Source organism: Mus musculus, chromosome 10, assembly GCF_000001635.26.
Source record: "Mus musculus strain C57BL/6J chromosome 10, GRCm38.p6 C57BL/6J".
Taxonomy (NCBI): domain Eukaryota; kingdom Metazoa; phylum Chordata; class Mammalia; order Rodentia; family Muridae; genus Mus; species Mus musculus.
In genome coordinates this window covers 128,933,105-128,961,070 of record NC_000076.6, presented here as the reverse complement: position 1 = coordinate 128,961,070, position 27,966 = coordinate 128,933,105, and the positions used below count along the sequence as shown (strand labels likewise).

The following is a 27,966-nucleotide window of genomic DNA, read 5'->3' as shown; positions in this document are numbered from 1 at the left end:
CATTAAAAGAATTACCAGACAGGAGGCAAAGAGCAAAGTCCTATCCGAGGAGGAGGGGAGACTTACATCTGCCAGCCTGGGCAGAGGCAAAACTCTAGTGTTCCACGAGACGCTCCACCAGGAGCTGGTATCATGGATGCCCTGGTTCTATTTCTGCAGCTGCTGGTGCTGCTCCTGACTCTACCTCTACACCTACTGGCTCTGCTGGGCTGCTGGCAGCCTATATGCAAAACCTACTTCCCTTACTTCATGGCCATGCTAACAGCCAGGTCCTACAAAAAGATGGAAAGCAAGAAACGGGAACTATTTAGCCAGATAAAAGATCTCAAGGGGACTTCCGGCAACGTGGCCCTGCTGGAGCTGGGCTGCGGCACCGGTGCCAACTTCCAGTTCTACCCACAGGGCTGCAAGGTCACCTGTGTGGACCCAAACCCCAACTTCGAGAAGTTCCTGACAAAGAGCATGGCTGAGAACAGGCACCTCCAATATGAGCGCTTCATTGTGGCTTACGGAGAGAACATGAAACAACTGGCTGACAGCTCCATGGATGTGGTGGTCTGTACCCTGGTGCTATGTTCTGTGCAGAGCCCCAGAAAGGTCCTGCAGGAAGTCCAGAGAGTCCTGAGGCCGGTGAGTAGACCAGGGAGGGTATAGGCCTGGAGCAGGTAAGCATAGTAGGGCAACTCCAAAGGACGCTGATGTAGCCCACCACCTGACAGCTGAACACACCATCAGAATGGCCTGTTAGGCCTGTGCCTCTGCTGACGGTTGGGAGATCTGACCATGAAGGAGCACCGTAGGTTACTATGGAAACACAGGGGAGTGAGGAAAGCTAGAGAAGACACCAAAGGTGGTGAAGTTTAAATTGATGTCTAAGAAGTTATCATGGTGTGGAGGAGGTGGAGGGGGAGGCTAAAAGTGTTCTAGTGGAGGATGCGGTGGGGGAAATAAAACTCTTCAAGTAGAAGTGTTGGGGGAGTCGAGTCTATGAGAGTTTGAGCAGGGTGTGGAAAGAGAGGAATTTAGGATGATTTCTGAAGTTTCTGGCTTGCACAACTGAAGAGGGCGTGGATGAATCGTCCACTTGCTGGAATGGAAAAACTGTTCTGGACGTGCTGGGTCTCAGGATCCACTAAGACATCTGTGCAGAGAAGCCACGCGGGGCATCAGAAGTTCAGGTCTGGAAGTCAGAACAAGATGTGGTCTAGAGAATGAGCTCTGGACCCGGTGACTTTTCTGCAGTTTCAGTATGGGAGTGGACAAATTCCCTAGGAAGAGCACACTGGGGGAAAGGGTCTGAGGAAGTCCTGTTATAGCCAGAAGTCCTGGGATGTCTGGGTTATGCTGGACACCAGAATGTCAGGAGAGGCTGGGATCACACCTCTATCTAGCAGGTGTATCTAACCCACAACCCCAGGTCAGTTGTGAAAGTGGCCCAACACAAATTTGTGAATGTATTTAAAATACAATAAGACTTTTTTTTAATGACTTTTTGTAACTTAACCACAAAATAGCTGGGTGCGCACCTTTAATCCCAGCACTTGGGAGGCAGAGGCAGACAGATCTCTAAGTTCAAGGCCAGCCTGGTCTTCAGGGTGAGTTCCAGGACAACTAGGGCTACACAAAGAAACCCAGTCTTAAAAAAGAAAGAGAAAGAAAGAAAGAAAGAAAGAAAGAAAGAAAGAAAGAAAGAAAGAAAGAAAGAAAGAAAGGAAGGAAGGAAAAGAAAAGAAAAAATACAACAAAAAAGCTTAATCACAGATTTCTTGAGCACGAACAGGTAGACAAATATGTCACAATGCTCGAAGTTTACACACCTGGAAGTCAGTTGCTCCTGTTCCCTACTGTATAGTATTCCTGGTAATTCTATACAGACCTTTCACCTGTCATGGCCACCCAGTTACCAGAAGCTCCTTATATGCACTGTGAGGAGGACAGGAGCTAGACATACAGGTAATGTCTGGAGCCATTTGCTCCATAAACTCTTAGGGAGTTTAACTTCAGAGATCTGACAAAGCTGGATCTGAGAGAAGGAAGAGAATTGAAACAAAAAGAGCAAGATGGAGCAGATACAAATGACCTTAACTCTCTCCCTCCTTACTTCCTCCCTCCCAGGGAGGCCTACTGTTCTTCTGGGAGCACGTGGCTGAGCCTCAGGGAAGCCGGGCCTTCCTGTGGCAGCGAGTTTTAGAGCCTACCTGGAAACACATCGGAGATGGTTGCCACCTCACCAGAGAGACCTGGAAAGACATTGAGAGGGCACAGTTCTCCGAAGTCCAGCTGGAATGGCAGCCCCCTCCCTTCAGGTGGTTACCTGTTGGGCCCCACATCATGGGAAAAGCTGTGAAATAAACTCTCCCCAAGGATGCCATCTGATCTCCCCATCTGCAGCCAGAAGTCACCCCAATACAGTACTTCTAAGGAGGGGTCAGGTAAAGCATGAGAGAGACTCTCAGCGCCGCCGCTGCCGCTGCCAGGGTGATCATTCATCAGTTTCGGCCACTAGAGACAGAAAACTACACTGCTAAGCCCTGGACTTTGCCCAACCCCTTTCTAGGACCGTTTTCTCCCTCTCTCTTGTCCCTATGGTAAAGTTCTCCCTGGCGTCCTTCTGAAACTACACCATGTGGCCCCTTGGAACTAATCCCAAGTCAATGCGTGTATCCCCTGCCAGGCTGCCTCAGCCTCCCTCCCCATTACCCACTCTGTCCCCGGGGTTCGGAGGAATGGGCGAGCAGAAAAACCTTAGGATGAGAGAGCGGCACTCAATAAAGCAGCCAGAGATTTTATTGTCAAATACTTTTTAATAAATAGACAAAACCACTGGACTGGTACAGCACAGTAAGGCCAGAGGGCAGGGGAGACTTGGGAGTAAAGGGCCCTGAGACAGTGACACAGTCTCTTCCCTGACCCTCTGTCTAAGGCACTTTGGGGAAGACAGGTTTTACAGGGTGGGTGAGAGGGAGCTCAGAACCCCTTCTCCCCACCCTGTATCAGGACATGCCTGCCCTTCCAGCCATGCCCCCTCGTCTCACAGCATTGTATGGGGAAGATGGAGGGGTGGTTCTCCTGGTGGGAGAAAGATCTGTGCTCCTGAGAAAGCAGAGCCTGCCATATCTCAACGTGATGCTAGCAACTTACTCCACTATCTCCATCCCAAGGAGCCATCTTGGGAAAAGGGCGGAAGGAACCCACGGGCTGGGCTTGGGACAGCAGATGTTAGGCAGTGGCTGGCACCGGATGTCCATCAGGACCCAGCTCAGGATGCCAGTCGGCAGCCAAGATGGGGTGTGCGTCGGAGCCCTCCCACTGGGAGTTGCCCCAGTTACTCCTCTGGATGGTGCCTGTCTTCTCCTCCTTGAACTGCTGTCGGTCTTCCCGAGGGATCTTCACTGCGTGGTACTGGGGCACGGTGGCCTCGGGGTGCTTCGCCCGCTTGAAGAATCCCAGCTATAAAGACACCAAACCAGACCATGAGGAGATTGCAGAACGGAGGCCCCTTGAGGCCCCTCACAGTCCCTGGGCTGGAAAGAACCAGCTGAAGCAAAAGTGAAGTAGGCTGATCAGCTTCCGGCATAGTGGGCAGCTCCCAGTTTGTTACCATCAGTACCAGGGTCCAAGGCTCTCATTCTTAGCAAGAGGAAAACCAGAAGGAAAACCCAAGGAACAAAACCAAGGAAATCTCCCTTGGTCCCTGAAAGAGAGGCTTGAAGCTGAACATCAGGACCTCCCAAGCCTTCCTCTCCTACTCAAACTTCTTTAGAAACCTCAGTAGTGTCTCCTAGAATACAAGATCCAAGGGATGAATAGCCTTCTAGACCCCCTGCTCCTCCAACCTCATATGCATACACCTGTGTGCTTGTTTGCAACCCTTTAGGTTAGGGTCCTTGAATCCATGAATACAGCTTAACCCTTCACCTACCAAGGTGGTGTTAGACCTCTTACATACTAAAACTCAGAATAGCCAAGGCTCCTGCATGCTCAGACCGTACAGGTCTCCTTGCACAATCATCTCTGCACACTCATTCCCACAGAAGAGACATGCATGGAGCCACCCCACATGCCACATGCTCACACTCCTAGCCTACCCACTGTCTGTGCATGCTGAGCTCTGTATGCTGACATTTAAAACCTCACCTTTCTAATTACTCCTTACCTCAGACACTAGGACCCTCATCTCCCTTGCACACACTTCTCTCTCTATTCTGCACACTCCTGACATACACACCCCTGCACATTCATGACCCCCACACCCCAGTTATGGGATCTGTACATAGACTCACACACATAGGCATATAGATAGATATACACGCATGTTTGTATACACACATGCACACAAACAGTTACCCCACAGTCCCTGGACCCCCAGCCTCCATGGCCGAGGGCTGCACGGCCAGATGGGCTCGGTGATAGTTGGTTGGAAATGAGGAGCTTGGACTGTTCCGACGGAAGAAGCCACACTGGGATGTTGAAGGATAAGGGGAAAGAGGCAGAGGATGGGAAGGCTGAGGAGGAAGTGGACCTTTTTATCTGTTCTGTGGGAGTAGTGCATGGGACAGGCATCCTGAGGCCAATCCTGAAGGAAGGCATTAATCGTCCCTAAGACTGGGCAAGTTCTCAACAGCATGAGTGCCACTCCAGAGCTTGGCTCACTGATGACACACGCTTGTCAAATAGCAGGTGGGCAAGGCAGTCCACAGAGCCCCAAGGGCGTGCTTGGTTATACACCAGCCCCACATGTGGCATGTGGCTCAGGGATGAGCCCTGGTAGAGCACAAGATCCCCTGCACTGACATGTGTATGTGTGTGCTTTTATGTTGAGCCAATAGGATTCTGTTACAGCTCTGTTCAAACAAGAATGGTTCCATGTGCAGCCTGGTATGCAGCTACCACCATTCAGTTCCAAGCAGTTCCCTGAGCTAGTGTTCCACAGTTGTTGGCCTGATCACAGCTTCCTTCCCAGCCTTTGCTGCCACAGTATGGTTAAATCAGACCACACTTCCCTACTTCTGTGGCTTTATCCACCGTGGTTCTTCTGGAAGTCTCACGTCCCACTCCCATCTGCCCACATCCTAATCCTACCACTTCACCCTCTTCTAAGGCCTCGCTCCAGGGGAATGCCCTCCAAAGCATTCCCTCCTCCAAGTTCCCATTTTCTCAACTCAACACCTTCCACCTTGCCCTCAACTACAAGGCTCCTGGACTCCCACTGAACTGCACAATCCTCAAGGACAAGATTGGTACCAGAGACATCTCTGAAACATCCGGGGCAGACAGAGTTCCTGGTGTGTGCAGGGTAAGTGCTCGATGGAGCTGCCAGATGGCAGGGGGCCATTCAAGAGGAACAGCAAAAAAGCTTTAGACCTCAGAGAGTGCAGCCCACCGGTCAGCACAATCACCATGGGTGTGCCTCTGAGAGGCACAGCCCCTAAGAACTATGTGTCCCGAAGACTTTATGCTGTTTTGGAGTTCTGCTCTGCTTGTTGCCCTCCTGGTCATGATCTATGAGTTGTACAAAAACTCTGTGGGGGTCTCCAGCTCCTCACTGGGCAGTATCATTGGCATTTACAATAATAGTAATTGATCTTTTCCAAGTATTGCTGCTGGGGCAGATGAATGTCTCAACCACCACCCTTAGAAAGAATTTAGAAATGTAAATTATTAGTGAAGTTAGGTTAAGATGTTTTTGTTAGTGGCTTTGACATAGAAAATCTTAGGGAATAATTTAAAGTTCAGAAAGTCACACTCTTGGTAATTGAGTAGAGAATCTTTTTCTTTTTTCCTTTTTTTTTTTTTTTTTTTGCCAAGGACTAAGAACAATGGCAGCCAGACTAGCACCAGCTGATGTGCTTTTCTTGCTCAGGAAGATGAACTGGTGATCAGGGTGATGATTAATTGCGTGTACCCATTTAAAAAACTGTTGCACCCTGTGTGCACCCTGAGGATTTAAAGTAGAAATGGCTGGTTGTTTTTTATTTAAAAGTTTAGATTTGGGCTGGAGAGATGGCTCAGTAGTTAAGAGCACTGACTGCCCTTCTGAAGGTCCTGAGTTCAAATCCCAGCAACCACATCGTGGCTCACAACCATCCGTAATGAGGTCTGACTCCCTCTACTGGTGTGTCTGAAAACAGCTACAGTGTACTTAGGTATAATAATAAATAAATTAGGCCGGAGTGAGCGGAGCCGACCAGAATGAGCAGCCTTCATTCCCAGCATGATGGCTCACAACCATCAGTACCATATACAGTGTACCCATATACATAAAATAAATAAATCTTTTTTAAAAATAGAAATAAATAAAAGTTTAGATTTGTGATTCTTTTAAGGTTTTTTTTATAAGATTACTTTTTAATATAAATAATAAAATAATTGATCCTTTTTTTGTAACCACAAATTGCAGCCTCCCTGTAAGAGAACTGGCTGATAAAAGCAGCTTGCTTGCTTACCCTTTGTTAATCTATAACAAGTTACTTAAACATGAATATACATGGGTCCTTGGGAATAATTTGTTTTTTTCACCTGTAATATGTAAAACTTTTAATCATGTAAGGGATCATGCTTTTCTTTTTAAACATAACTGATTGTAATTATTCACTTAAAGAAAACTAGAATGTCACCACAGGGTAATCTGTATATTGCTTGAAAGATTTTGCTGGGGTATATAAGCTATAGGGGAAAAATAAGGTTGTTGGAGCTTGTTGGAGCATTGCTTCAGCCACCAAGTAAGCGTGTGTGTGTGTGTGTGTGTGTGTGTGTGTGTGTGTGTGTGTTTTCTCATCCTTTTCACTAGCCTTAGAGAATTGTTTTACTCCCTCAGAGAAAAGTCTGCTGAGTGATTAATCGCCAACTCCACATCCCTCCTCAACAGTGTGCCTGACCTGTCCAAGCTGGCCTTTGGCAAATGGCACCCACACAGGGATGAGTGCATGTGTGGGTGAGAGGCTAACTACCTTACTCTAATTCTAGTTCACACTGGTTCCATCCCTCCCCAAGCCTCACCTTCCACAGCAGCAGTACCAGCAAGGCCAGGACTAACAGCCCAGCCAGCACTGCCAGGAGGATGACCCACCAGGGGACTCCTTCCACAACCACGGCCATGGGGTCCAAGTACACCATCACTGGAATCTGAGAAACAAGAAGCTCAAAAGCTGGAGTGAGTGGAAGGAGGAGAGTCCCCGTCCACCCACCACATCCACCAGCCTGGCAACTGACCACTGTGGATGCATCTCTGAGCAACAAGTTCTTAATGGAGGATTTCACTGTGATGTTGGCTCGGACGATCACTTCCAGGGATTTCACGGCCATGTACTCCTAAAGGGATAGGAAGAGACTCCTTCTCAATGCCCATGTTCCCTCAACCCTCCCCAGCCTGAGATTACAGACAAAATGGTGCCAAGGCAGAGGGTAAACGTGTCTTTACAGAGTGCTGGATTTGGATGTGAAAGGGGAAAAAGCAAACTTCAATGGGGCTTTTGCAGAAGACACCCAGCCTAGAACCCCAGTGGTGCCCTCACCTCCAGAAAGGTGCTGTTCCAGAGGCGGCCCCAGACGTGAAGCACGGCTGCACGATCAAAGCTGTAGAGTGGGCAGCTGAACACCACACACTTGGCCGTGCCCTGGGCGCAGTCCTAGGAACAAGGATTGGGAGGACCCTGAGCCAGCAAGCCCATGAGTCTGCCATCTCTCCCATGCTCTCATCTGACCTCAAACTCCAGGAAGTCTTCCCAAGACAACCCTCTGGCCCTAAATAGTGCCTACCTCAACTCTAGACTATTTGGCTTTGAAACACATTGGAGGGAGGGAAGGGGAGGTCTTTCACTTCCTAGCAACAGGCAGAGCGGCTTCCTGAGGTGGTACCTACTCAACCTGTTGTCTGAGTTATTAAGCATCCAGTGCACTTACCTCAGTTAAGCTCCAAATGCTGAGACAGGCCCAAGCTAGCCTCCAATGTATCCTTCTACCTTGGCCTCTATGTGCTGAGACTGCTCTGATGTAGACCACTGTACCTGGCATCAGTGTTTCTCAAAAGAAGAAACTGAAGCTTAAAGAAGGCCACCAGCCTACTTCATGTCGCAGAGCTAGTAAAGCTATTCAGTGGTGCCAGGCATGGTGGTGCACACCTTTAATTCCACACTCAGGAAGCAGAGGCAGATGGATCTCTGTGAGTTTGAATGCCTATATAGAGCATTCCAGGACAACCAAGCTACATAATGAAACTCTGTCTCAAAAAAAAAAAAAAAGGAAGGGGGGAAGGGAGCCAATCTGGTAGTGGAGCAGATGTTTGAAGTCAGACTCTTATTTGGCAAAGCCCATTCTAAACTCACTGAGGGAGAGGTTTTGACAAGTTACTGGGGGCAGGGAACTCACATTCTTCCAAGCCTGACTTCAACCCACTTGCCTAAAAGTTACCTTTAGCCACCATTCACAACACACACAAGCACATACATATACATATGTACATACATACATACATACATACATACACACACACACATACTCACACGTACACACATATACACATATACACAAGAATGGCTTGAGAGTGTTTGGAGTCCTTCTTTAAAAACCATGTTCTAAGTGGGGAGGATGCATGCTGCTGTACACATATGAAAGTCAGAGAACAACCATCAGGAGTTGGGTCTCTCCTTCCACCATGTGGGTTCCAGGGATGGAAACTCAAGTCTTCCGTCTTGGCAGCAAGTGTCCTGACTCACTGAGCCACCTCCTAGCCCCTTTTTGGAATCTTTTGGTCTTCCTTTATTTTTCTACTTTGAGTAATTCAAAACTCTTTAGTCAGCTTGTTAAAAGGCAAAGCTATCTCCTGCCTTTATTTTATATAAAAAGAATCCAAGTGAAGGAAATAGGGAGGTGGCTCAGCAGATAAGAGCACTGGCTGCGCTTGCAGAGAGCCTGTGTTCAGTTCCCAGAAGCCACACAGCAGCTCACAACCACCCATAACTCCAGTTGTAGGGGATCTGAAGCCTCCTTCCGGCCTCCATAGGCACGAGGTACACACATGATGTACATGCATGTATGCTAGCAAAACACTCATAAACATAAGATAAATCTTCCAAAAATATTTTTAAATAATCTGAGATAATACATGATGTGAAATGAGCCAGGAACAGGTAGAAAAAATGTCACACGGTCACCCATGTGGCCTCTAAAAGAAGGCACTGTGTGCATATGGGTCACATACATATAGGCAGGCAAAACACTGATACACATAAAAATAATAAAATCACATTATAAAAACAGAGAAGTAAATAGTAAATAAAGCCAGGCACGGGGACACGTGCCTGTAATTCTAGCATCTGAGAGGAAATCAAAGGGTGCAAATTGGAGGGATGCCCGGGCTATATAACAAGACATCCCTTCTCCCTCTCAAGAGAATGAGAAGCTGGGCTGTAGTTCTGTAGTAGAGTGCTTGTCTGGCATACACAGGCCCTAGTTTGATCTCCAGTCCTTCTAAGTAAAGAGGGAACACATTGTATTTTATGGAATAATGGGCTGCTTGGTTCTGCAATAAAAATAAATACAATTAACAAATAACTGGGTCTGGTGGCACATGCTCATAATCCAAGACTCTGTTTCTAAACTAGGCAGAGTGACATATGCTTTTAATCCCAGCACTCAGGAGGCAGAGGCAGAAGGATCTCTGTGAGTTCAAAGACAGCCTGGTTTACAGAGCAAATTCCAGGACAGCCTAGGCTACACAGAGAAAACCCTGACTAGTAAAATCAGACAGAGGGAGGGAGAGAGAGGGAGAGAGAGAGAGAGAGAGGGAGAAAGAGAGAGAGAGAGAGAGAGAGAGAGAGAGAGAGAGAGAGAGAGAGAGAGAGAGCTTGTTAACCAGGAGTCTCTCAGAGCTGCCGGCCCTGTGGAAAGGTGGAACTAGATGTAAGTATACTACAGCAGCAGCTTGTTCCAGATGCTCAGCTGCCTGCGTTCTTTAGCCTGGGGTGTCAAAGAGGCATGGGAAGGCTTCCTCCCAGAGAAAAGAATGGGATGCAAGAGAGTACACTGACTGCTTATAGAGAAGGGCCAAGTATCTCCAGGTCTGTACTGCCCACATTGTCATGCCTGGGTTAACTCCACTCAGTGTCTCCAACTGACATCTGTACCACAGTCTCACCATCAGCACCACCTTAGGAGGAACAAGCATAAAGCCTTCATCTCACCCAGCTAAATACCAAAACGAGAAGCAAAAATGTTCAAAAAGGAGAGCTTAGCAAACCTCACGTGTATACCGTAACCTTAATTATGATGACAGAATGCTGAGCCTGGTGGCACACGCCTGCAATCCCAGCACTTGGAAGGTGCAGGCAAGAGACTGAGTCCATCCCAGCCCTTAGGAAACGTGATGTTTTATATAAATGGGCAGGATCACTTGCTCAGCTACCCAGCTGGCCCTAGAGTGGGCAGTGGGAGTTGCAGAGTCTGAGGTGTCAGGAACTGCCTCACCGGCACTCTCTCCCTCCAGCTGGGATGCAGACTGTCTGGATGACTCGTTTCTGGTGTTTGCTCAAGCGCCTTGTTGGGCTGACCTCCACGGAAGCTCCCAGACATTTTGTGAACCTGTGACGGTCCCTCTACCACTCATGCACCCCAGTGGCTGCACTGCCCACACTGACTCACCAGAGTCACGTTTCTCTTCTCAGCAGAGGACACTGGCCACCAGGATGTGCTAGGCTCCACCTTCTCTGGAGGCTCCTGCGGCTCCGGCTGCCCCAGCTCTCGCCGCCTCCTATCCCTGCTGTCCACATCCTGGACAGGGAAGAGGAAGGAGCAGAAGGGGTCCCTCCAAGTACTGCAACCGTGAGATGGCATCTCCACTCCACCACCCACAGGGACTCCCCCAGCTGCATGACATTCCTCCCAATTCTCTCCCCAACCCCAGGCTCCTCACCCACCCTGCCTCTAAGCCTCACCAGCTGGAGGATGTTGGGTCTTGGGGAACAGATCCCTCTCTTGCCAGGCCCCTGTCCGCCCTCCAGCTCTACCCGCATGGGGTACAGCAGCCACTTTCCATTGGCGATCTCGTGGGGCCACATGATGTTGAGGAACGCAGAGCCCAGAGTATTGAGAGACTGGCCTTGATTGGAGACCTACAGGGCCCAAAGCAATATGAGGAAATGAAGCTCAGATACGTCACAGAGAGAGGAGCAAGGCTGAGGGGCGGAGCTCAGGAAACACAGCATCACCAAAGCTGCACAGTCTAGATCAGGCATCATTCCCTCCTCATACCAAACCTAGGCAAAGCTGAGCATGTGTGAGAGGACTAGGTCAAGCCAGGGTGAAGTATTAAGGAAAGGTATAAACTCTGCCCAAGACCCCATTCCAGCTGGACCCTGAGCAGAGGGTCTTCCCTGAGTTCCCAGGGCCTCTCAGAACTGCAGGAGAGCTGGCCTGTCTAGAGGACTCATTGAGAGTCCTGCAGCAGCATATCCTCAGCGCTGTCTACCCAGTGCAGAAGTGTTGGAACCCCAGGACCACCATGTGGGAAAGAGCCTATACCTCGAGACATGTTTCAACAGCCTATCCTCTATGCCAAGAAGAAAGGAGACCGAGGAGTGGCCACACGGCGGGCTTACCGTGACCTCATACTTGACTTTGCTGCCCACGTCCCTCTCAGATCGCATGGCACTTTCGCCCTTCACCTCGCCAGAGAAGAAGAGTTGCTGGGGAGTGGCCACCCTGGTTGTTGAAAGACAAGAAGAAGGGATAAAGAGACCTGGGGTCCGGCCAAATGGAGTCAGGAGGGTAAGGCCAGGTAAGGCAGAGCCCAAACCAGGGATCGGGAGTGGCAGAGGGGCCCACACAAGCAACACTTACCCTGAAATGGACAGTGGCAATTCAATGAAGACATGAGCCCGAACGGAGACCGGATCCAGCTCCTGCTCACTGATCCTGACATGTGGACATAAGCATATGTGGGCAGTTGGCACGGGAACCACCATAAGACGCTTGAAGCCCTTCTAAGTGACCCGACCTGCCCCCAGGCTTACGTGGCTAACAGCAATTTCACCTCCAGCTCTGTGGTCTCAATAGTGATCCCAGAGGTGCTGAGGATGAGGTAAAAAGTGACCTGCCCAGTGAGGAATGACAGGTGAGTCAGGGGAGGGCTGGGTCTTAAGCATGGGCCACTCAAGGCACAAGCCAGATATGCTAACCTGAGCGCCTCTCTTCATAGGGTTCCCCAGCTCACACTCGACATGAGAGGCGCTGTCATTGGACAGGCAGAGCGGCTTCTCCTGGATCGGGGAGGGAAGGATAGGTCAGTTTGGGTTACTGAAGCTCTCAAGATCTCACCTCACATGTACATACAATGGAGCTTTACTCAGCCATAAAGAGCAAAACTGTCATCTTCAGGGAAACGGGTGGAACTGGAGATTGCCATGTTAAGCAAAACAAGCCAGACTCAGAAAGACAAACATCACATTTTCTCTCCGATAAGAAATTTAGTTTCACCAGGCAGTGGTGGCACATATCTTTAATTCCAGCACTTGGGAGGCAGAGGCAGGTGGATTTCTGAGTTCGAGGCCCGCCTGGTCTACAGAGTGAGTTCCAGGATAGCCAGGGCTATACAGAGAAACCCTGGCTTGAAAAAAAAAAGAAATTTAGCTTTAATATACACATGATGTAAAAGTGGAAGGGTGGAAGAACTGTATGGGGAGATGGGTTCTAAGCTGAGGCTGAGGGAGCACTTGAAAAGATAAGTAGGGAAAATAAATATTGCATATTATATATGTGGAACCTAAATATATATAAACCTGTATGTGGTGTGTGTCTGTCTGTCTGTCTGTCTGTCTGTCTGTCTGTCTAGAGTGGCATATGCCTATAACTCTAGCCCTTGGGAGGCTAAGGCAGAAGGACTGACACAAGTTCAAGGTCAGCTGGGGCTACATAGAAAGACCTTGTCTCAAATATACATATGGTCCAAGCTTGGTACTTGGTGATGCATGCCTTTAATTCTACTGCTCTGGAGGCAGAGGCAGGTGGATCTCTGTCAACTGAGGCCAGCCTGCTCTATATAGCAAGTTCCAGGTTAGCCAATGCTATGACCCTGTCTCAAACACACACACACACACACACACACACACACACACACACACACACCAGAGACTGTGTTGGGAGTAGAAAGCAGTCTAAAGAAAGTGGGAATAAGACAGGTAAATACTGGATGCAGAAAGACAAAGTATGTTTTTTCTAAGAAGATATGTAAGCATGGGGGGAACTACGGGAAGAGAAAAGAGGGTGTGGTGTTTTGAATAAGAATGTCCCACATAGGCTCATAGATTTGAATGTTTGGTCATTAGGGAGTGGCACTATTAGGAGGGGTTGCTTCGGAGTGGGTGTGGCCTCATTGGAATAGGTGTGGCCTCATTGGAATAGGTGTGGCTTCATTAGAGTGGGTGTGGCCTCACTGGGGTGGGTGCGGCCTTGCTGGAGTAAATGTGTCACTGGGAGTGGGCTTTGAGATTTCAAATGCTCAATCTAGGCCCAGTCTCTCTTTCTCTCTTCCAGCTGCCTGCCAATCGGAATATAGACTCTCCTCTACCTCTCCAGCACCATATCTACCTGCGTGCTACCATGCTTCCCACTATGACAATAATGGACCAAATCACCAAAACTGTAAGCCAGTCCCTATTAAATGCTTTCCTATATAAGAGTTGCCCATGGCGAGGGCCAGGTACAGTCGCACACACACCTTTAATCCCAGTGCTTTGGAATCAGAGGCAGGTGGATCTCTGTGAGTTTGAGGCCAGTCTCATCTACAAATTGAGTTCTAGTACAGCCAGGGCTGTTATACAGAGAAACCCTGTCTCAGGGGGGGTGGGGGGGAGAGTTGCCATGGTAATAGTGTCTCTTCACAGCAATGGAACAATGGCTAAGATGGAGTATTGGGAGTGATTATGACCAGATAAGCACACTGAAATACAGGTCTGAAAACATCATAATAGGACTCATAACTACCAAAAAAAGAAAGAAAGAAAGAAAGAAAAGAAAAGAAGGAAAAAACAAAAGTAAAAAAAAAAATAAATGACCCGCCCACTGTGCCCCGTCCCAGGTTCTTACCACAGAGTCCAGAGCACGGACTCCTGAGTACCGTAGAGAGGCTGGGAGAGTGACCAAGAGCTGTGCTTCATGAGCATCATCCCCATCTGCCTGAGGCCGGGCAGGGTCAGAGGGCAGGTTGGTGACTGTCAGTTCCAGGCCTATGAACGGCTGCCCACTCAATGCGAACAGGGCGGTCCTTCCATCCAGATCCCTGGAAGACGGAACCCAACTTACTATAGAGTCTGAGCCTCTCACCAGTGACCTCTCTCTTCCCAGTCTCCAGTCAAATACACACTGCCTCTCCTCCCACTCCAGATCCCACAAGTCTCAAGCCAGCTCTTTCTGTGCACCTCCATCCTTACCCTAACTCCACCACTTTCTGACCTTGTGTAAACAGCAAGATCTCTGGGCCTCTGCTCCCAGTTCTTAACACCGAGCCAGCCAGCCCTGCCTCACAAAGGAGTGTAACAAAGTGTCCACAAAACACAAGGCATTATCCAGACTAGGAGAATCATTATCTCTTCCGGGTCAGGGCCTCTGCCTGACCACTCTGAACCCTGGCCCCTCCCCTCTCCTCCTCTACAAACGCCCTCTCCATCCTTCTTACATGGGCAGAGCCTGGAACTCTGTGTCGCTGATCCTGGAACAGAACTGGTACCGCTCGAGCTGGAGGTTGCTCTGACAGATCTTATCTTCACCGCAGCCTTGCTTCAGAAAGTGGATCTAGGAGAAGATCATCTCTAAGGTTAAGGCAGGAAGGGGTCAAATGTGTCACCAACTCCAGAACTGGCACTTAACTGTGTGACACTGGGCTGGCCTCTTAACCTCTCTGAGTTGTAAAATAAAGTGAGTACTGTCATACTGCTGTAAGGATTAGCAGGCTGGTCGGGAGGCAGGCCATGCTGTCCAGCCCAGACTGTACAATCCATATCCCAGAGACTGAGAAACAGTACAGTCACTGAGCTGCCAAGAGAACCATGCATAGAGCTTCATGCTGCCCCTTCCCACAGAATGATTTAATGCACAGTAGTTTATGAGCCTTGATGTCCATCTCAGAAGACAACAGCCTTTATTATCCTAAGACCTGAGTGACTACAGGGAATGGAGGAGCAGGAGCTGTCCTCTCACTCTAGGGGGCGCTGTCCTCTCACTCTAGGGGGCGGTGTCCTCTCACACTAAGGGCGCTGTCCTCTCACACTAGGAGCACTGTCCTCTCACACTAAGGGTGCTGTCCTCTCACACTAGGGGTGCTGTCCTTTCACATTAGGAGCACTCTCCTCTCACACTAGGAGCACTCTCCTCTCACACATTAAGCCATGTTGCCTTTGAGGTATCGCATCACCTACATTTATAGGGTTGTACTGTGTGTGAAAGAGCTTTGTGAGCTGTGAGCAGGTGTCACAGTGGAGACATCAGAACCATTGTCCATCCCAGCTCCATTTCCCTCATGCTCACCTCAGTCCTCTGGGTGCTGGGCTGGTGAGCATTGAGGATGGGAGCCACAGTGGGGAGCTCCTGGCCAGGTGCTTGCCTCCCTAATGGAGGGGTTCGGAGACCATATGACAGGGTCACCACAATGGCCCGTAGCTTGTCTTTGACGTTTTCCTGGAAGGGAAAGATTGTTTCTCACTGAAACAACTCCCAAGTCCCAGCCCTGATTAAGGCCCCCCCCAACCAGTACACTGAAGACTCTTGTAAATTAATAGAGGGAAACAGAAGCGCAGATGGAAATGCATGTGTGGATAAGAAAGAGAGACCATGGTAGTAAAAAGCCTTCCTTAAAGACCAGACCCCCACCCACCCCTGTGAAATGCCAGCCTTCCTTTCACAGATGTATGAAGGCAGCTCTCAAAGCTAGGCCAAGGAAGTAGGATCTCCTATTTACGCCAGTCTGGCCCATATTAAAAAGTTCCAGGACACTCCATTAAAAAAAAAAATCAGGCATCAAGGCAAAAAGGAGCTCAAAAGGAAAACTTATTTAATGCCTGGATTTAGAAAAAAAAAAAACAAACTGGAATTCTTCACTAATTTAGGTGTCATCTTCATGAAGAAGCCCTGCTAGTCGTATCTGTCATTCCAATCTTAGTATATGTGCTTCCAAGTACAAAGAATTTTTACTTTTTTAATTGTGTGTGTATGTGTGTACACGTGCACACACTTGTGCCTGTGTGCGTGCATAGGCACGCATAAATATAATAAACACATGAGTCCAGGTATCTAAAGGAGCCAGAAGAGCTTTTGCCGGGCCTCCTGAAGCTGGAGTTACAGGGTACCACTAGTCAGCCAAGGTGGCTACCAGGACCCAAATCTGGGTGGACTGCAAGAACAGCACAATCTCTTAACTGCTGAGCAATCTCTCCAACCCCTGGGAACCCAGAGCTGACAGCTAGGTGTGGGTATGCCGCAGAAGAGCAAGGACCAGAAGTCAGCAGCTACCTGCAGCTGGAACACAGTATCTCCACAGACTCGGTCATGTTGGTGCTTCAGCCACACGGTGCCGGAGGACTGATGCCTGAGGTCATCCAGGCCTCGGCTCAGAAACGTCACACGTGGAACCTGGCCCCGGAGCCTCCGGTCTGTGTCCCCATCTAACATATAATCTAAGGCTGTGGCACGGAGGGAGAAGAGGGAAGAGAGTGAGCTGAAGATACTGTTCCTCTCCACCTGGAGGCCATCGGAGTGAGCGGTAGGTGAGGTCTCTACTCACCCACACTAGGGCTGTAGCTGCTGGGCACAGCGACATAGCTGAAACAGATCTTTATGTCCACACTGTGGGGCAAAGGGAGACTTCTTAGCAAACAAGACTCCAAACCCCACTCCTGCCGCTGCCCAGACGCAAACTAGCAAAGAGAGGCAAGGAAAGCGACCACTGGCAGCCTCCTCAGTCCTCCCTTCTAATCTCCCCTCACCAGACCAAGCGTCCATCGGCACAGTTGGGTTGTTCCAGATCGATGGCTCTGGGGTCAATGAAGATCTCTTGGGAGACATGTAGAACAGGTCTGGCCCTGGGCATAGAGAGTTCAGTGGGTGAGAAAGGAGAGAGAGTGGGGCTGAGCACACTCTGCAGGACCAAGTATGAGGCAGGAATAAGGCCACACCTTCAAGGGGGATTTGATAGCCTGGAGGCTCACCTGAACAGAGCAGCGGTATCAGCCAGGGAGCCCACAAGCAGGTCTGGGTAGTGATTTCCATCCACATCCAGGCCACCAGACAGGGAGTAACCAAAGCTCTTGATACCCACCGCCTCGCCCTCCAGCACCTGGAGACAGGCAGTCAGCCTCACTGGGCCCCATTTTCCCAATCCTCCCTCCCCTGCCCGCTGCAGCTAACACCCAGGACCATCTCCTAGCAACAATGACATCTCTCACCTGTGAAGGTTTGACAACCACCCCAAGGCTGCTCCCATGGTAGATAAAGACCTTCCCATCTCCGTCAAAGGGAGCTCCCACGGCAATGTCTGGGAACATGAGAAAAGGGATGATGGACAGGGTCCACACCCAATTCCCCTTGTTCAATCATGTAGAATGTGTTGCTAGTTTCATTGACAAGATACATACATCATTTTAAAATCCTCTTAGCCACTCTCTCCTTATAACACTAGCTCAACTTGCCTGAGTTTTAAAACAATCAGATCTCTGAGGGATACCATTACCTTCTCAGCCCCTCCCCACACCAGGTTTTCCTAATGCCAGTCATACCTGGGAAGCCATCTTGGTTGAGGTCCCCCAATACAGCCAAACTGATCCCAAACATGGAATCAGGGGAGCCACAGATTCGGAGAGGAGAGATATCTGCCCAATGGCCACCCTGGTTCATGTACACATACACAGCACCTCCCAGCTCTTCTTGGCGTTCAAAGAAGTAGGGGGCACCCACAATCAGGTCTGCCCAGCTGTGGAGGAAGGAGACAGTATGGAGCTCTCTAAACCAAAGGACCCAGGACAAAGTGCGGAAGCCACTCCTGGACCCAGGGACACCCCCCCCCCCTTCTCACCCATCATTGTTGAGATCAGTCACAGCCAGTGAGTAGCCAAAGCCAGAGGTCAGGCGCTCCCCAGACAGCACAACCTCAGGTATCAAGCGGCTGGCGCTATCCTTGCGCAGAATGACCACAGCCCCTTTGTGGTTGGCACGTGGGGCCCCTGCCACAAAACTCAGCTCTTCTGAGCGCATAAGACCCTTCCCAGAATCGATGGAGAAACCTAGGGGAGGGAATCGATTACTGTGAGTGATTATCCAACATTCAGAAGCCAGGTAAGCCCCTGGAGCCACAAGGAAGAGTTGCCTCTCCCCAGTCCCCACCACTGTGGCTAGACTATTCCTCCTCCCCAGCCAGGGCCTAGAAATCTTTGCAGCCCTCCTGGTCAGAGACACGGGATATGACACAGAGGTGTCATGGAGCAGAGAGAAAGGCACTGACAGAGAAGCCTTGGTGACTTGGTAAGAGGGGCTGGGCATAGCAACAAGAGCCAACCATTCCTGCCCAACCTGGGGAACTGAAGAAGAGGGAGACTCCTCCCATCTTACACACCCAGAAGGTCCATTGACATCCAATGCATCCCCTCCCTATCTTTTCTACCCTGCCAAGGAGAAGGCAATCTTTACATAGATGGGAGGAAAACCAGGGGTCAAGGAAGAACTTGCTTCACCCAAATGTCTCCTGGACCTCGTTTCATCCATGTTGATATGCAGAATTGGCTATAAATGGCTATGAGGGGCTTACTCAAAAGGCTAGAGCTTTCTCCAACCCAAGTCACCATCCACCCCTCAGAGGAACTTCCCTAAAGGTCAATACTGTCCTTCCAAGCAGGGTTGACCCTGGTCCTCTCACTTTACCTGGGTCTTCTTCCTTAGAGACCCTTGACTTACATCCCCCAAGACTATCACCTTCAAGACCTATTCTTCTCAGGCCTATTGATGGACCTAATTCTCTTCTGCAGTTTGTGCCCAATATGCGATTCCCTGGGCATGTGTTGGGGGAGGGCAGGGAAGGAAAGGATACTCCCTAAAGGGGAAGTGGGAAGGCCAGGGCCAAACCCCAGGGCCCAGGGTGCAGGAGCTTACAAACCTAAATAGCTATTCAAGGTCAAGTCTCCGGCTGGTCCTGTGAGCCGGTCAGCAGGGTCCAAAGTTTTATACACCAGCTGGTCAGGGTCTGAGCTATCAATGTTGGTCACAAAAAGCAACCCTGTGGGGAGCAGGTCGGGGAGAGACACCAGGGAAAGGGACAGCAGGAGAAGAGAGCACAAGGTACAGACAGAGCCAGATAGAAAGGCCAGAAGACGGCGAAAGGGGACAAAGGAGAGGAAGAAAGTGAGAGAAACCAAGAAGCCAGAGACACAATGACAGAGACAGAAGGATGGGCACATGGAGAGAGGGCAAGAGAAAGGAACAGAGGGTTAGAGTGATCCTGGGCCAGGGAGGAGTCCCTACCAAGGTAGCTGTTGGCAGGGACCGGGATGAGGCGGGGGTCTTGCTCCTTCTCGCCCCCCGCCTCGTAGGGCCCGTCATCCAGGTGTGCCAGGTCCGGCGAGCCCTGCGCACAGAGCTCCACCCTGGCCGTGCCTGCAAAGACAGTCCTGTTAGTATTCAAGGTGGAAGCGAGGTGCACCCCCTCAAGCCACACACTCTACTGGACAGGCACATAGGCAGCCCCCCTCTCTTCAGCCCCACCTCCTCCATCTCCCTAGCCCAAGATTCTAGGGGTCCCCCAAACATCACACTCACCGAGTGTCAGCTCAGCCAGTGGCAGCGTGCAGAGACGGAAATGGCAGTGTTGAGGTGTAGGCTGCTGTGTTGGAGCATGCAGGCCCTGGCCCAGGCGTGTATGTGGGAGCTCATGCCAACATGTAGATAAACACATAGCCATGCGATGGAGAATAGGTACCCCCATTCATTTACGTGCTAGCATAATGGGAGTGGAAGGCACGGCAGGCAATGCCCCAGGTCAACTTGTGGTCATGCTTGACCCATTGCTGCCAGCAATGGATGGCATCCTATGAGATGGGATCCCATCTCTGAGGTAAGAGGAGGTTTTGGTCTCCTCTCCATCCTCCCCAGCGAATGACTCACCCTTCCAGTTATAGGTTCCTGGAGCCCCAAAGACGAGGTAGTGACTGTCAGGGGAGAAGGTGGCAGCTGTGCCCTGCTGACAGAACCCAAACTGTTCATGGCCCTGGGGGCGCCCCTCACAGAACTTCCACTCCCCACCATCCAGCTCATCACGGATGGCCAGGTCCTGGCTTAGCACAAAGCAGCGGCCAATCACATCCCGAGTCTCCAAAGCCTGGTCCACTCTCTGTCGAGACTCATATCGGTGTGCACACGTCTATGAAAGGATGAAAGGACTGATCATTTCCTGTTTACCAGGGACCTATCTGCTATTCATATGCAGACTTATGGCAGACACACCCATGCAAGCCTGTATGCATGCACGTACACACACACCTCTACCAGTATCACTGACACATAGTCCCCAGTTAGTGTGAAGTCCTTATCTAGTATCCCACCTGTAGCCACTTACAGGAAGATGGCTTTGTCCTACATTCCACCTGGATACAGCACATAAAACGTGTGCTTCCCTGATTGTATAACAGTTTTGCAACATGCTAAGTTTGGTGTATAAGTTTGGGGTGTGTGTGTGTGTGTGTGTGTGTGTGTGTGTGTGTGTGTTCATTCAGAAATGTGCAGGGGTGCATGTGTACAATATCAGTGTACATACACATATGCCAAGTGCTTGTGAAAATTAGGAGACAACCTTAGGTGTCATTCTTCAAAAGCTGTTCACGGTCTCTCACTGGCACCAGGGCCCTGCCAAATGGGCTAGACTGGTTGACCAGTAATCCCCAGGGATCCTCCTGGCTCTGCCTCCCTAATATGGGGGTTACAAACACAACCTCCATACATTGCTTTTTTTCTTTTTAATGTGGATTCTAGGAATCCAACTCAGATGCCCATGCTTGCAAAGCCCTGTTGAATCACATTCCCAGTCTTTGTCCCTAGACCTTTGTAAGACATCACCTCTGAGAAGGACATACCCTGATACCTCGTCTCTGAGTACCAATTTTCAGAAGCATGGCTCAGATCACCATGCCTGAAGAAGTCCTTTTTTTTCTACTCTTCCTTTGGGCTTGTGGACTAGAGACTAGACCATTTTAGTTAACATTAGTTACATTCAGCCCTCTATTGATAATTGTGTTTCTGTGAATGTTAGTTAGAGACACAGGGAGAGAAAGAGAGAGAGAAAAAGAGAGGTCATGACTAAAAGGCATGGTGCCACACAACTTAAATCACAGCCCTTAGGAAGCAGAGGCAGGAGGATATCTTTGAGTCCCAGGCCAGAAAGAATTTCCATAGCTGTTTGGCAGGGCCGGGACCTCTATTGTATTCATGAGTCCTCTCTCAGAAACTAGCATAATGTCTGAAAATAAGAAAACAGTCTGCAGTGCTATGACAAATGTGTAGGTGAGTAGATTAAATCACAATTAAATATTTTTAAATGGATAAGGAACGGGACCATCTCTTACACTTTTGTGTATCACCCAGTCGTTCTAGGAACCACACCATGTGTCCAGTTAGTATTCTGAAGGTGCTCCTGTGCACAGGAACACAATGTACACACATCATCATAATTTCTGCATTGTCCCAGGGAGTAGTACTCACAACAATCTTGCCCCCTGGCCCCTGGCTCCGGACACTGACTCCCAGCCATTGGTTCTCCTTGCTCTCCTTCTGCACGTTAGCTGAGGCAAAGACACTGGGAATCAGGGGAGGGAACAGGAGACCAAGTCCTGCCCTTCCCTCTTCACACACTGCCCCTACTCCACCCTCCCAAGGCCACACCTCCCCTGTCAATGTCCACTCTGTAGCAATCTGTCTCCTCTAGGCTCAGGGGACAAGCAAAGAGGCCTCCGGTGCGGTTTGCCTGCTGTCCAGGAAGAGCCAGGGCCTGGGGAGCGCCCACCAGCAGCCTGTAGGGTAGGACAAGGGCTAGACTCAGTCCAGAGTGTTCCAATTACCCTGGAGCTCCCCTGGCCTCAACTCCTCAGGGCCAAGCAGAGTGTTCAGTACTAAAGAGAAAGAAAAAAAATTAAAAGTCAAAAATTAAAAGTTTCTCTCAAATCCTGACAAGAACAGGTTAACAGACCCAAGCCTTACAATCTTGTCACACGCGTGCTTACTCTCTACATAAAGAACCAACAGATAGCACGGATACATACATGGGAACACACATTGCCAGCCAGAGCAGCCTGCCCGCATTGCCAGCCTGAGAGCTGCCCTGCCCAACACCTGTTCCCGACAAGCTCCCCACCCCCAACTTGGCCCCAGCCTCAGACTCTGCCCTCCTCCCTAACCCTGGTCCAGTTGACACCCTGCCAGAATTGCAAGAATGCCTGGGACAAGAGCAACGGGCACACAGACTGGCACAGTGGCTCAGGGACAGCTTCAGGGGCCAGGCAAGAAGCTAGAAATGGATCTGCTTCCCCTTCGCCATGTGTCCAACGAAGACCCTACCCACCGGTGGCCCTATGAACCCCAAACTCAGTCATGCACACTGGCATGGAAGTCGAGAAGGGTTTCTCATAGCCTTTAACCTCACCTGAGTCCCTCCCCACATCCAGAGTCCCCTTTCCCATCTGACCTTCCTCTCCATCCACAGCTTTTTCTTCCCCTCTCCCTCCTTCCCTACCCAGTCTTCTCCCTCAGCCATTTTCTCAGCTACAACGTTCTTGGCAGAACAATTTTCCATGATTACAGCCAACGTGTCTTCCCCAGAGGGGGACTATGCTGGGAATGGAGGCTGCCTGGGTCCCCCAGGACTGGACCCCAAAGCCAGGAGTGACTGAGAAGTAAAATGAAGTAACTGATACCCAGATGGCTACAGAGATCCTCTCTCTTCAGGAAAAGGCTCAAGAATGGCAGGCAACAGGACGAGCCTCAAGGCCTCTCTCCCACACTCTTCCACGTCCCATCCTGGGGGTGAAGCCCACAACTGTCAGACAGTATTACTGACAGGCATCTGTGGGGCACTGCGCCAGACCGTGTAGGGTGAGGAGAAAGGTTCCCACAACTCTTGCCGTCTCTTAGCAGCTGTCATCCCGTATCAGAGCCGGTGTCAAGCGGGGGGTCAGGGGAGCACGCAGCAGGAAACACGGTTCAGCAGTCAAGGCTTGCTGCTTTTGCAGAGGACCTGGGTTCTATTCCCAGCACTCACCCCAGGTGGTTCACAACTGCCTGTAATGTCAGTTCCAGAAGATTCAACACCTTCTTATGACCTCTGTGCACATAATTTTATACGGGCACCAAGAACACACACACACACACACACACACATAAACACATAAATTTAAAAAATTTAAAAATAGGCCTTTTAATAGAAGGGATGGGGGTTGTAGAGATAATGTAATAGTCGAGAGCAGTTGTAGGCCATATGTGGTGGTGCACATGTTAATCCCAGCACTATGCAGGGTGAGGCAGGCAGATCGTGAGCTCAAGGCTGGCCCATTCTACAAAGAAAGTTCCAGAACAGCCAGGGCTACACAGAAAAACCCTGTCTCAAGAAAATAAATGATATGGCTGGAGAGATGGCTCAGCAGTTAAGAGCACCGACTGCTCTTCCAGAGGTCCTGAATTCAATTCCCAGCAACCACATGGTGGCTCACAACCATCTCTCATGGGATCTGATGCTCTCTTCTGGTGTCTCTGAAGAGAGCAATGGTGTACTTGTATACATAAAATAAATAAATGAACCTTTAAAAATTAATTTTAAAAAATAGATGAATGACAGATAGATAGATAGATAGATAGATAGATAGATAGATAGATAGATAGATAACATAAATAAATAAACAAAACACTTGCTGGGTTTTATTCCCAGTACCCACATGCTGGCTCACAACAATACTTAAGTCCAGTTCCAGGGGATCTGATACCCTCTTCTGGTCTTCAGAGACACCATGCACACGCATGCAGTACACGAACATACACCAGCAAAATATGCATATATATAAAGCAAAAAAAAAACTTTTAAAAATGGAGGGAAGAGGAAGAAAGACAACATATGTTCATCATTCATGTCACGACCGTTTACTGATGCCACATTATACATCAAGCCTTAAGTCAGGCACTGGTAAGACAAGAAAGTGATATTTATTCAGCACCTACGATAGGTCAGGCCCTGGGCTGGACATGGAGGTTGGAGGAACTACCCTTTAGCACTCTCCAGTTGGATTCCTAGGGGAGGAGCCATGAGCATTCTCCCACTCGCTCTCACAATCCTGTAAGATAAGAACTCTTATCTCCCAGATGTTCATCCTCATTCACACACATTTTAACAGCCTGCCCCCATTTATAACCACGTCTGCCTAATTACCTGGTCAGCCCGGCCTGTTGCCAGAAGAGGAAAAAGAGGAGAGAAAATGACACCCTAGGAAATCTAGGTGATATACCCTGAGCAAACAGAGCCCTCATAGTCTGCAGTGTGCCAAGCTGCAATCGCAGAGAACATCTTCTGTTGGATGGTACGGGGGTGGAGGGAGCCTAATCTGTCTTTGTGCTTGCCCCATAGGAAGTGCCAATTTGCTGAGTTCATGCTTCTTGTGGAGTCACGGAGACACCCAATGCCTCCACTGCTTAGTGCCCACATGCACAGCCAAAGAAGCAGGAGTGTGCATGTTCACACCTCCCCTAAAGGCCAAGTGCAGGAAGGAACAAAGATGCTCACATGGACAGAAGCTAAAGGACCAATCCTACTCATGGAAGAAAGAACCCAGCCAGGTCCTCTTGGAATAAGAACACCCCGTCATCTCTGCCCCAGCCACACTCTGCTTCATGGCTTCACTCCGGGCGTCTAACAACCCCAGGCCTTCGGACAGAATAGTAACCAAAGCTTCAGTGACTGCAAGGGGTAGGGGTGGGGTGTGGGTGACGTTGGCTGCTGAGCTCAGTGAGTGACTACTGTATCCTACCAGAGCTTCAGCCCCAGACCAGCCCCTCCCTGACCTAGTGCAGTCTGAGTGGCCCTCTGGGAAAACTACATGTCCAGAAAGGCTGGCTCCGCCTGGGGTCCCTCCAGCCAAGCCTCTGGATCCAAGATGCTGTGAAGCTGTTCTCAGGCTCTGTGAATCCCAACACCAGGGCTCCAGGACAGCGAACACTTTCACAGCACTCACTACAGGCCTTGTGCTATTGAATGATCCGACGGGATCGTGGTATTGTTTGCTTCCATTTTGCAGTTGATAGGAATAAGTGAGGTGGCAAATACAAAGCAAAGTAGGAAAGATAGAACTCAAAATCTTACCTAAGTTAGAATGAAAACAAATGAGTCTTCCTATCAGTGCTCAAGAGGCTACAGGAGAGAGAGACCAAACAAGGTGGCAGCTTCTCTGTGCCCCCAGTCAGCAGAATGCCCCCTGCTGGAGCGCAATGAGGCCAGACAGTCAGGCCCCTCTGGGACTACCCCTAACTTGGCCCTGGGAGACAGAATTAGGGGCCACCTTTAGAGAAGGGGAAAATGACAAGAGACCATGCTATTAAAAATAACCTAGAATTTGCCTGGAAATAACTCAGAGAGTTCGGCATGTCCTAAAAAGGCCTCCAGGCCTGGAACTCTAACAGATGGGGGGAAGAGGGGGGAGAGAGGAAGAGACGGAGAGGAAGCCTGCTACTGGCTAGAGACATCAGTTTCCTATCTTTCCCAAAGGTTTAGAGAGCAGACCCTTCTCCCAGATGACAGGAATAATGGAAGAAGAAAGATTAAGGCTACCCCCACCTCCAGTGAGTGAGAAATAAACTCTCATCTCTGTCTCCTGCCCCCAGACCAAGGAAAAGACAGTCCCCGAGGACAGCATCGATCCCAGTAATGGACACTTAAATGTGGCTTGTGCATTGGCCATGGGTGAGAAAGCCCTTTGGCGGGCGGGGGTGGGAAGCTTTCTTCCTGGTCTCACCTCCTGTCACATGTAGTAAGAACCAAGGATTTGGAAACACTGCAAATGTGTCTAGCTACCAGGGGTCCTGAAAAAAATGTCAATTATTCCTCAGCCTCGGGCTTCCTTGTCTCTCCCTACTGCTGAGATTTCTGGAGTTAGAAATTTCCTGAGGAGGAACAGAAGCAGCGTGGTATCTTTACTGTATCCTCCTGCTGCTGCTGCTGCTGCTGCTGCTGCTGCTGCTGCTGCTGCTGCTGCTGCTGTCTCTGGCGATGGTGGTGACAGCTGCCACCATTTCTTGCTACTGCTCAGACAGTCTCTATTTTTCAGACAGTCTCTGCCACCGTCTGTGACCATCACTGAAGACTGTCAGGCCTTCTCAGCTCTTCCTCTAGTCTCCCTGCTGTGTTAAGCCACACCACTCCTGGCCTCCATGCCCTGCAGTCCTCACGCTATCTCATGGTGATGCTTTGACAGTAGCTATTTCTGTTTTCTCTCCTCTTTGCCTCCCATGGCACCCTCATCCACTCTGCCCTTGCCCACTCGGTCCATCCTATGCAGAGGCAGAATGCTCACCCTCCCTTCCTGGAGCAGTTCACCCCTCTGAGGTAGAAAAGGAGCCAGAGATGCAAGGCTGGAGCAAGAATGCAAACGGAAGGGAGAGGCAGAAGGAAGAGGGTCTCTGGCAAGAATGTTGCTCTTTAACTCATCCCCCAAGGCAAGACTCTGAGTCTGAGGACCTGGACAATACGAGGCAAGGCTTCAAGTGTGAGATGCCTGTGGGCAGAGTACGGTTGAAAACCTGAGAGATGGATAGGTGAGGAGTTGGGAGAAAGGTAGCCCAAAGCTTGAGCCTGGGGACTCTGGGCGGGTACGGTGACTCACCAGCTCTGGGGTCGGGGCTGTAATTGTCGGTGCAGGGCCACCGAAAAGCCGAATAGGCTGCCGGGTTCTCCCTCCTTGCGTATGGCACCCATCACATCCAGATTGAAGGCGATAGCCGGTGGTAAGAACAGTCCAGCGAGCAAGGAAGTAATAAGATAGTAGATTCCGGGGGGCCGGAGAAAATCGCACCTCGGAATCCTGGCCATGGGATCAACGCTCTCCCAGCTAGTGCGAGGAAATCGTCGCGCGCCGGGAGCCCCAGGTCTCCCCGAGGGTGTTTCTGGTTTCCGAAATCTAGCTGATCTTTCCGGGTCTTCCAATCTTTCACCTCAGCACCCCTCTTCAGTCCCTTCCCGCTGCTGCCCCAGGACCAGCTAAGTACAACTACTGCACGCCTTGGGAGCACCGGCTCCGGCTCCGGCTCCGCCTCCTCTCTGGGACACCGCCCCAGACCCCGCCCCTTCCCGCCCCATGCCCCCAGCAGCAGATAGACTCAGGCGCAAGACCCAGGGTCCGGGGATGCCCAGACCCGCGGCTCAGGTCTAGCACCCGCCGCACCCATTGCCTTGCGCCCTGCCGCCCCACCTTTGCACTGTGCACTCATTCCTTCACCCACCCTTCCCCCCAAAAAGTGGAGGTTGAGCCCAGAAATGCGGAGAGAAAGAGTACAGTAAAAAGAAGAATCACAGAGAATTGAGATGAGGCTGAGAAGACAGATATGCTGATAAAAACAGAGGACCGGAAAGTTCCTGGGCCCTGATCTAGAGTGGTCCTTTACTGACTTCGCCTCCCCTGGAGACTCACAGCACACCTCGTAGGCTGTAAGAATCAAACCGCTCCTCATGCCATACAGCCCACAAATAACGAAGGCAGTATTAGCAAGTCACAACGTCAGCATTCAGAGGACCAGAAAGAAGTAAAGGCACAGACAGAAAACACTCAGCAGGGGTGGAGACTGGAGCAAATGGAAAGAAGGGAATGAAGAACAGGAGGAAGGTCAAGTTTAGCTCAAAGTCTGCAGTGAAGGAAAAAGAAAAAGAGTAAAATAAGAAATGCAAGTTAAACTGTGGAGAGGGAAGAGAGAGCTAAA

At 50.1% G+C, this 27,966-nt stretch overlaps 2 protein-coding genes, 1 long non-coding RNA gene and 1 pseudogene across 12 annotated transcripts; 2 read left to right on the top strand and 2 right to left on the bottom strand.

Annotated features, from left to right (window-relative positions):
• The first annotated feature begins 82 nt into the window (after nt 1-82).
• On the top strand, nt 83-2,794 carry Mettl7b (methyltransferase like 7B). Its single transcript, NM_027853.2, has 2 exons — nt 83-630; nt 2,116-2,794. The coding sequence occupies exons 1-2, from the start codon at nt 133-135 to the stop codon at nt 2,350-2,352; spliced, it is 735 nt and encodes a 244-aa protein (NP_082129.2). The 5' UTR covers nt 83-132; the 3' UTR covers nt 2,353-2,794.
• Itga7 (integrin alpha 7) lies at nt 2,785-27,650 on the bottom strand. Of its 9 annotated transcripts, none has more exons than XM_030244915.1 (26): nt 26,877-27,650; nt 21,904-22,031; nt 21,724-21,803; nt 20,134-20,389; nt 19,495-19,626; nt 19,130-19,249; nt 18,056-18,263; nt 17,760-17,953; nt 17,430-17,518; nt 17,193-17,320; nt 16,971-17,066; nt 16,769-16,830; nt 16,498-16,667; nt 15,517-15,666; nt 14,669-14,784; nt 14,080-14,272; nt 12,174-12,254; nt 12,009-12,088; nt 11,836-11,910; nt 11,595-11,697; nt 10,932-11,108; nt 10,639-10,767; nt 7,515-7,628; nt 7,213-7,311; nt 7,000-7,125; nt 2,785-3,450 (listed from the first exon to the last, which is right to left on the bottom strand). In XM_030244915.1, exons 1-26 carry the CDS (start codon nt 27,080-27,082, stop codon nt 3,220-3,222), a joined length of 3,543 nt encoding a protein of 1,180 aa, XP_030100775.1. In that variant the 5' UTR covers nt 27,083-27,650; the 3' UTR covers nt 2,785-3,219. The 9 variants fall into 9 exon arrangements, with proteins under 9 accessions (XP_030100775.1, XP_017169302.1, XP_030100776.1 ...); XM_017313813.2 differs by lacking the exon at nt 19,130-19,249 and adding an exon at nt 4,348-4,460; XM_030244916.1 differs by lacking the exon at nt 19,495-19,626 and adding an exon at nt 4,348-4,460.
• Gm46186 lies at nt 11,661-26,121 on the top strand. 2 transcript variants are annotated; one of them, XR_001779675.2, is made up of 3 exons: nt 11,661-12,109; nt 13,528-13,635; nt 24,629-26,121. It is a non-coding gene; the product is annotated as a predicted gene, 46186 (long non-coding RNA). The 2 variants fall into 2 exon arrangements; XR_001779674.2 differs by lacking the exon at nt 11,661-12,109 and adding an exon at nt 13,405-13,431 and having other exon boundaries at nt 24,629-26,119.
• On the bottom strand, nt 16,067-16,166 carry Gm25494 (annotated as a pseudogene).
• Nucleotides 27,651-27,966: the final 316 nt, after the last annotated feature.

Coding starts and splice junctions, on each gene's coding strand:
- Mettl7b (NM_027853.2), top strand. CDS start 133: ATGGATGCCCTGGTTCTATTTCTGCAGCTGCTGGTGCTGCTCCTGACT. Junction 631..2,115: donor TCCAGAGAGTCCTGAGGCCG/GTGAGTAGACCA, acceptor CCTCCCTCCCAG/GGAGGCCTACTGTTCTTCTG.
- Itga7 (XM_030244915.1), bottom strand. CDS start 27,082: ATGGCCAGGATTCCGAGGTGCGATTTTCTCCGGCCCCCCGGAATCTAC. Junction 19,250..19,494: donor CCCTGCCAACAGCTACCTTG/GTAGGGACTCCT, acceptor TGCTCCCCACAG/GGTTGCTTTTTGTGACCAAC. Junction 12,255..14,079: donor TCCGTGCTCTGGACTCTGTG/GTAAGAACCTGG, acceptor TCCCCGATCCAG/GAGAAGCCGCTCTGCCTGTC.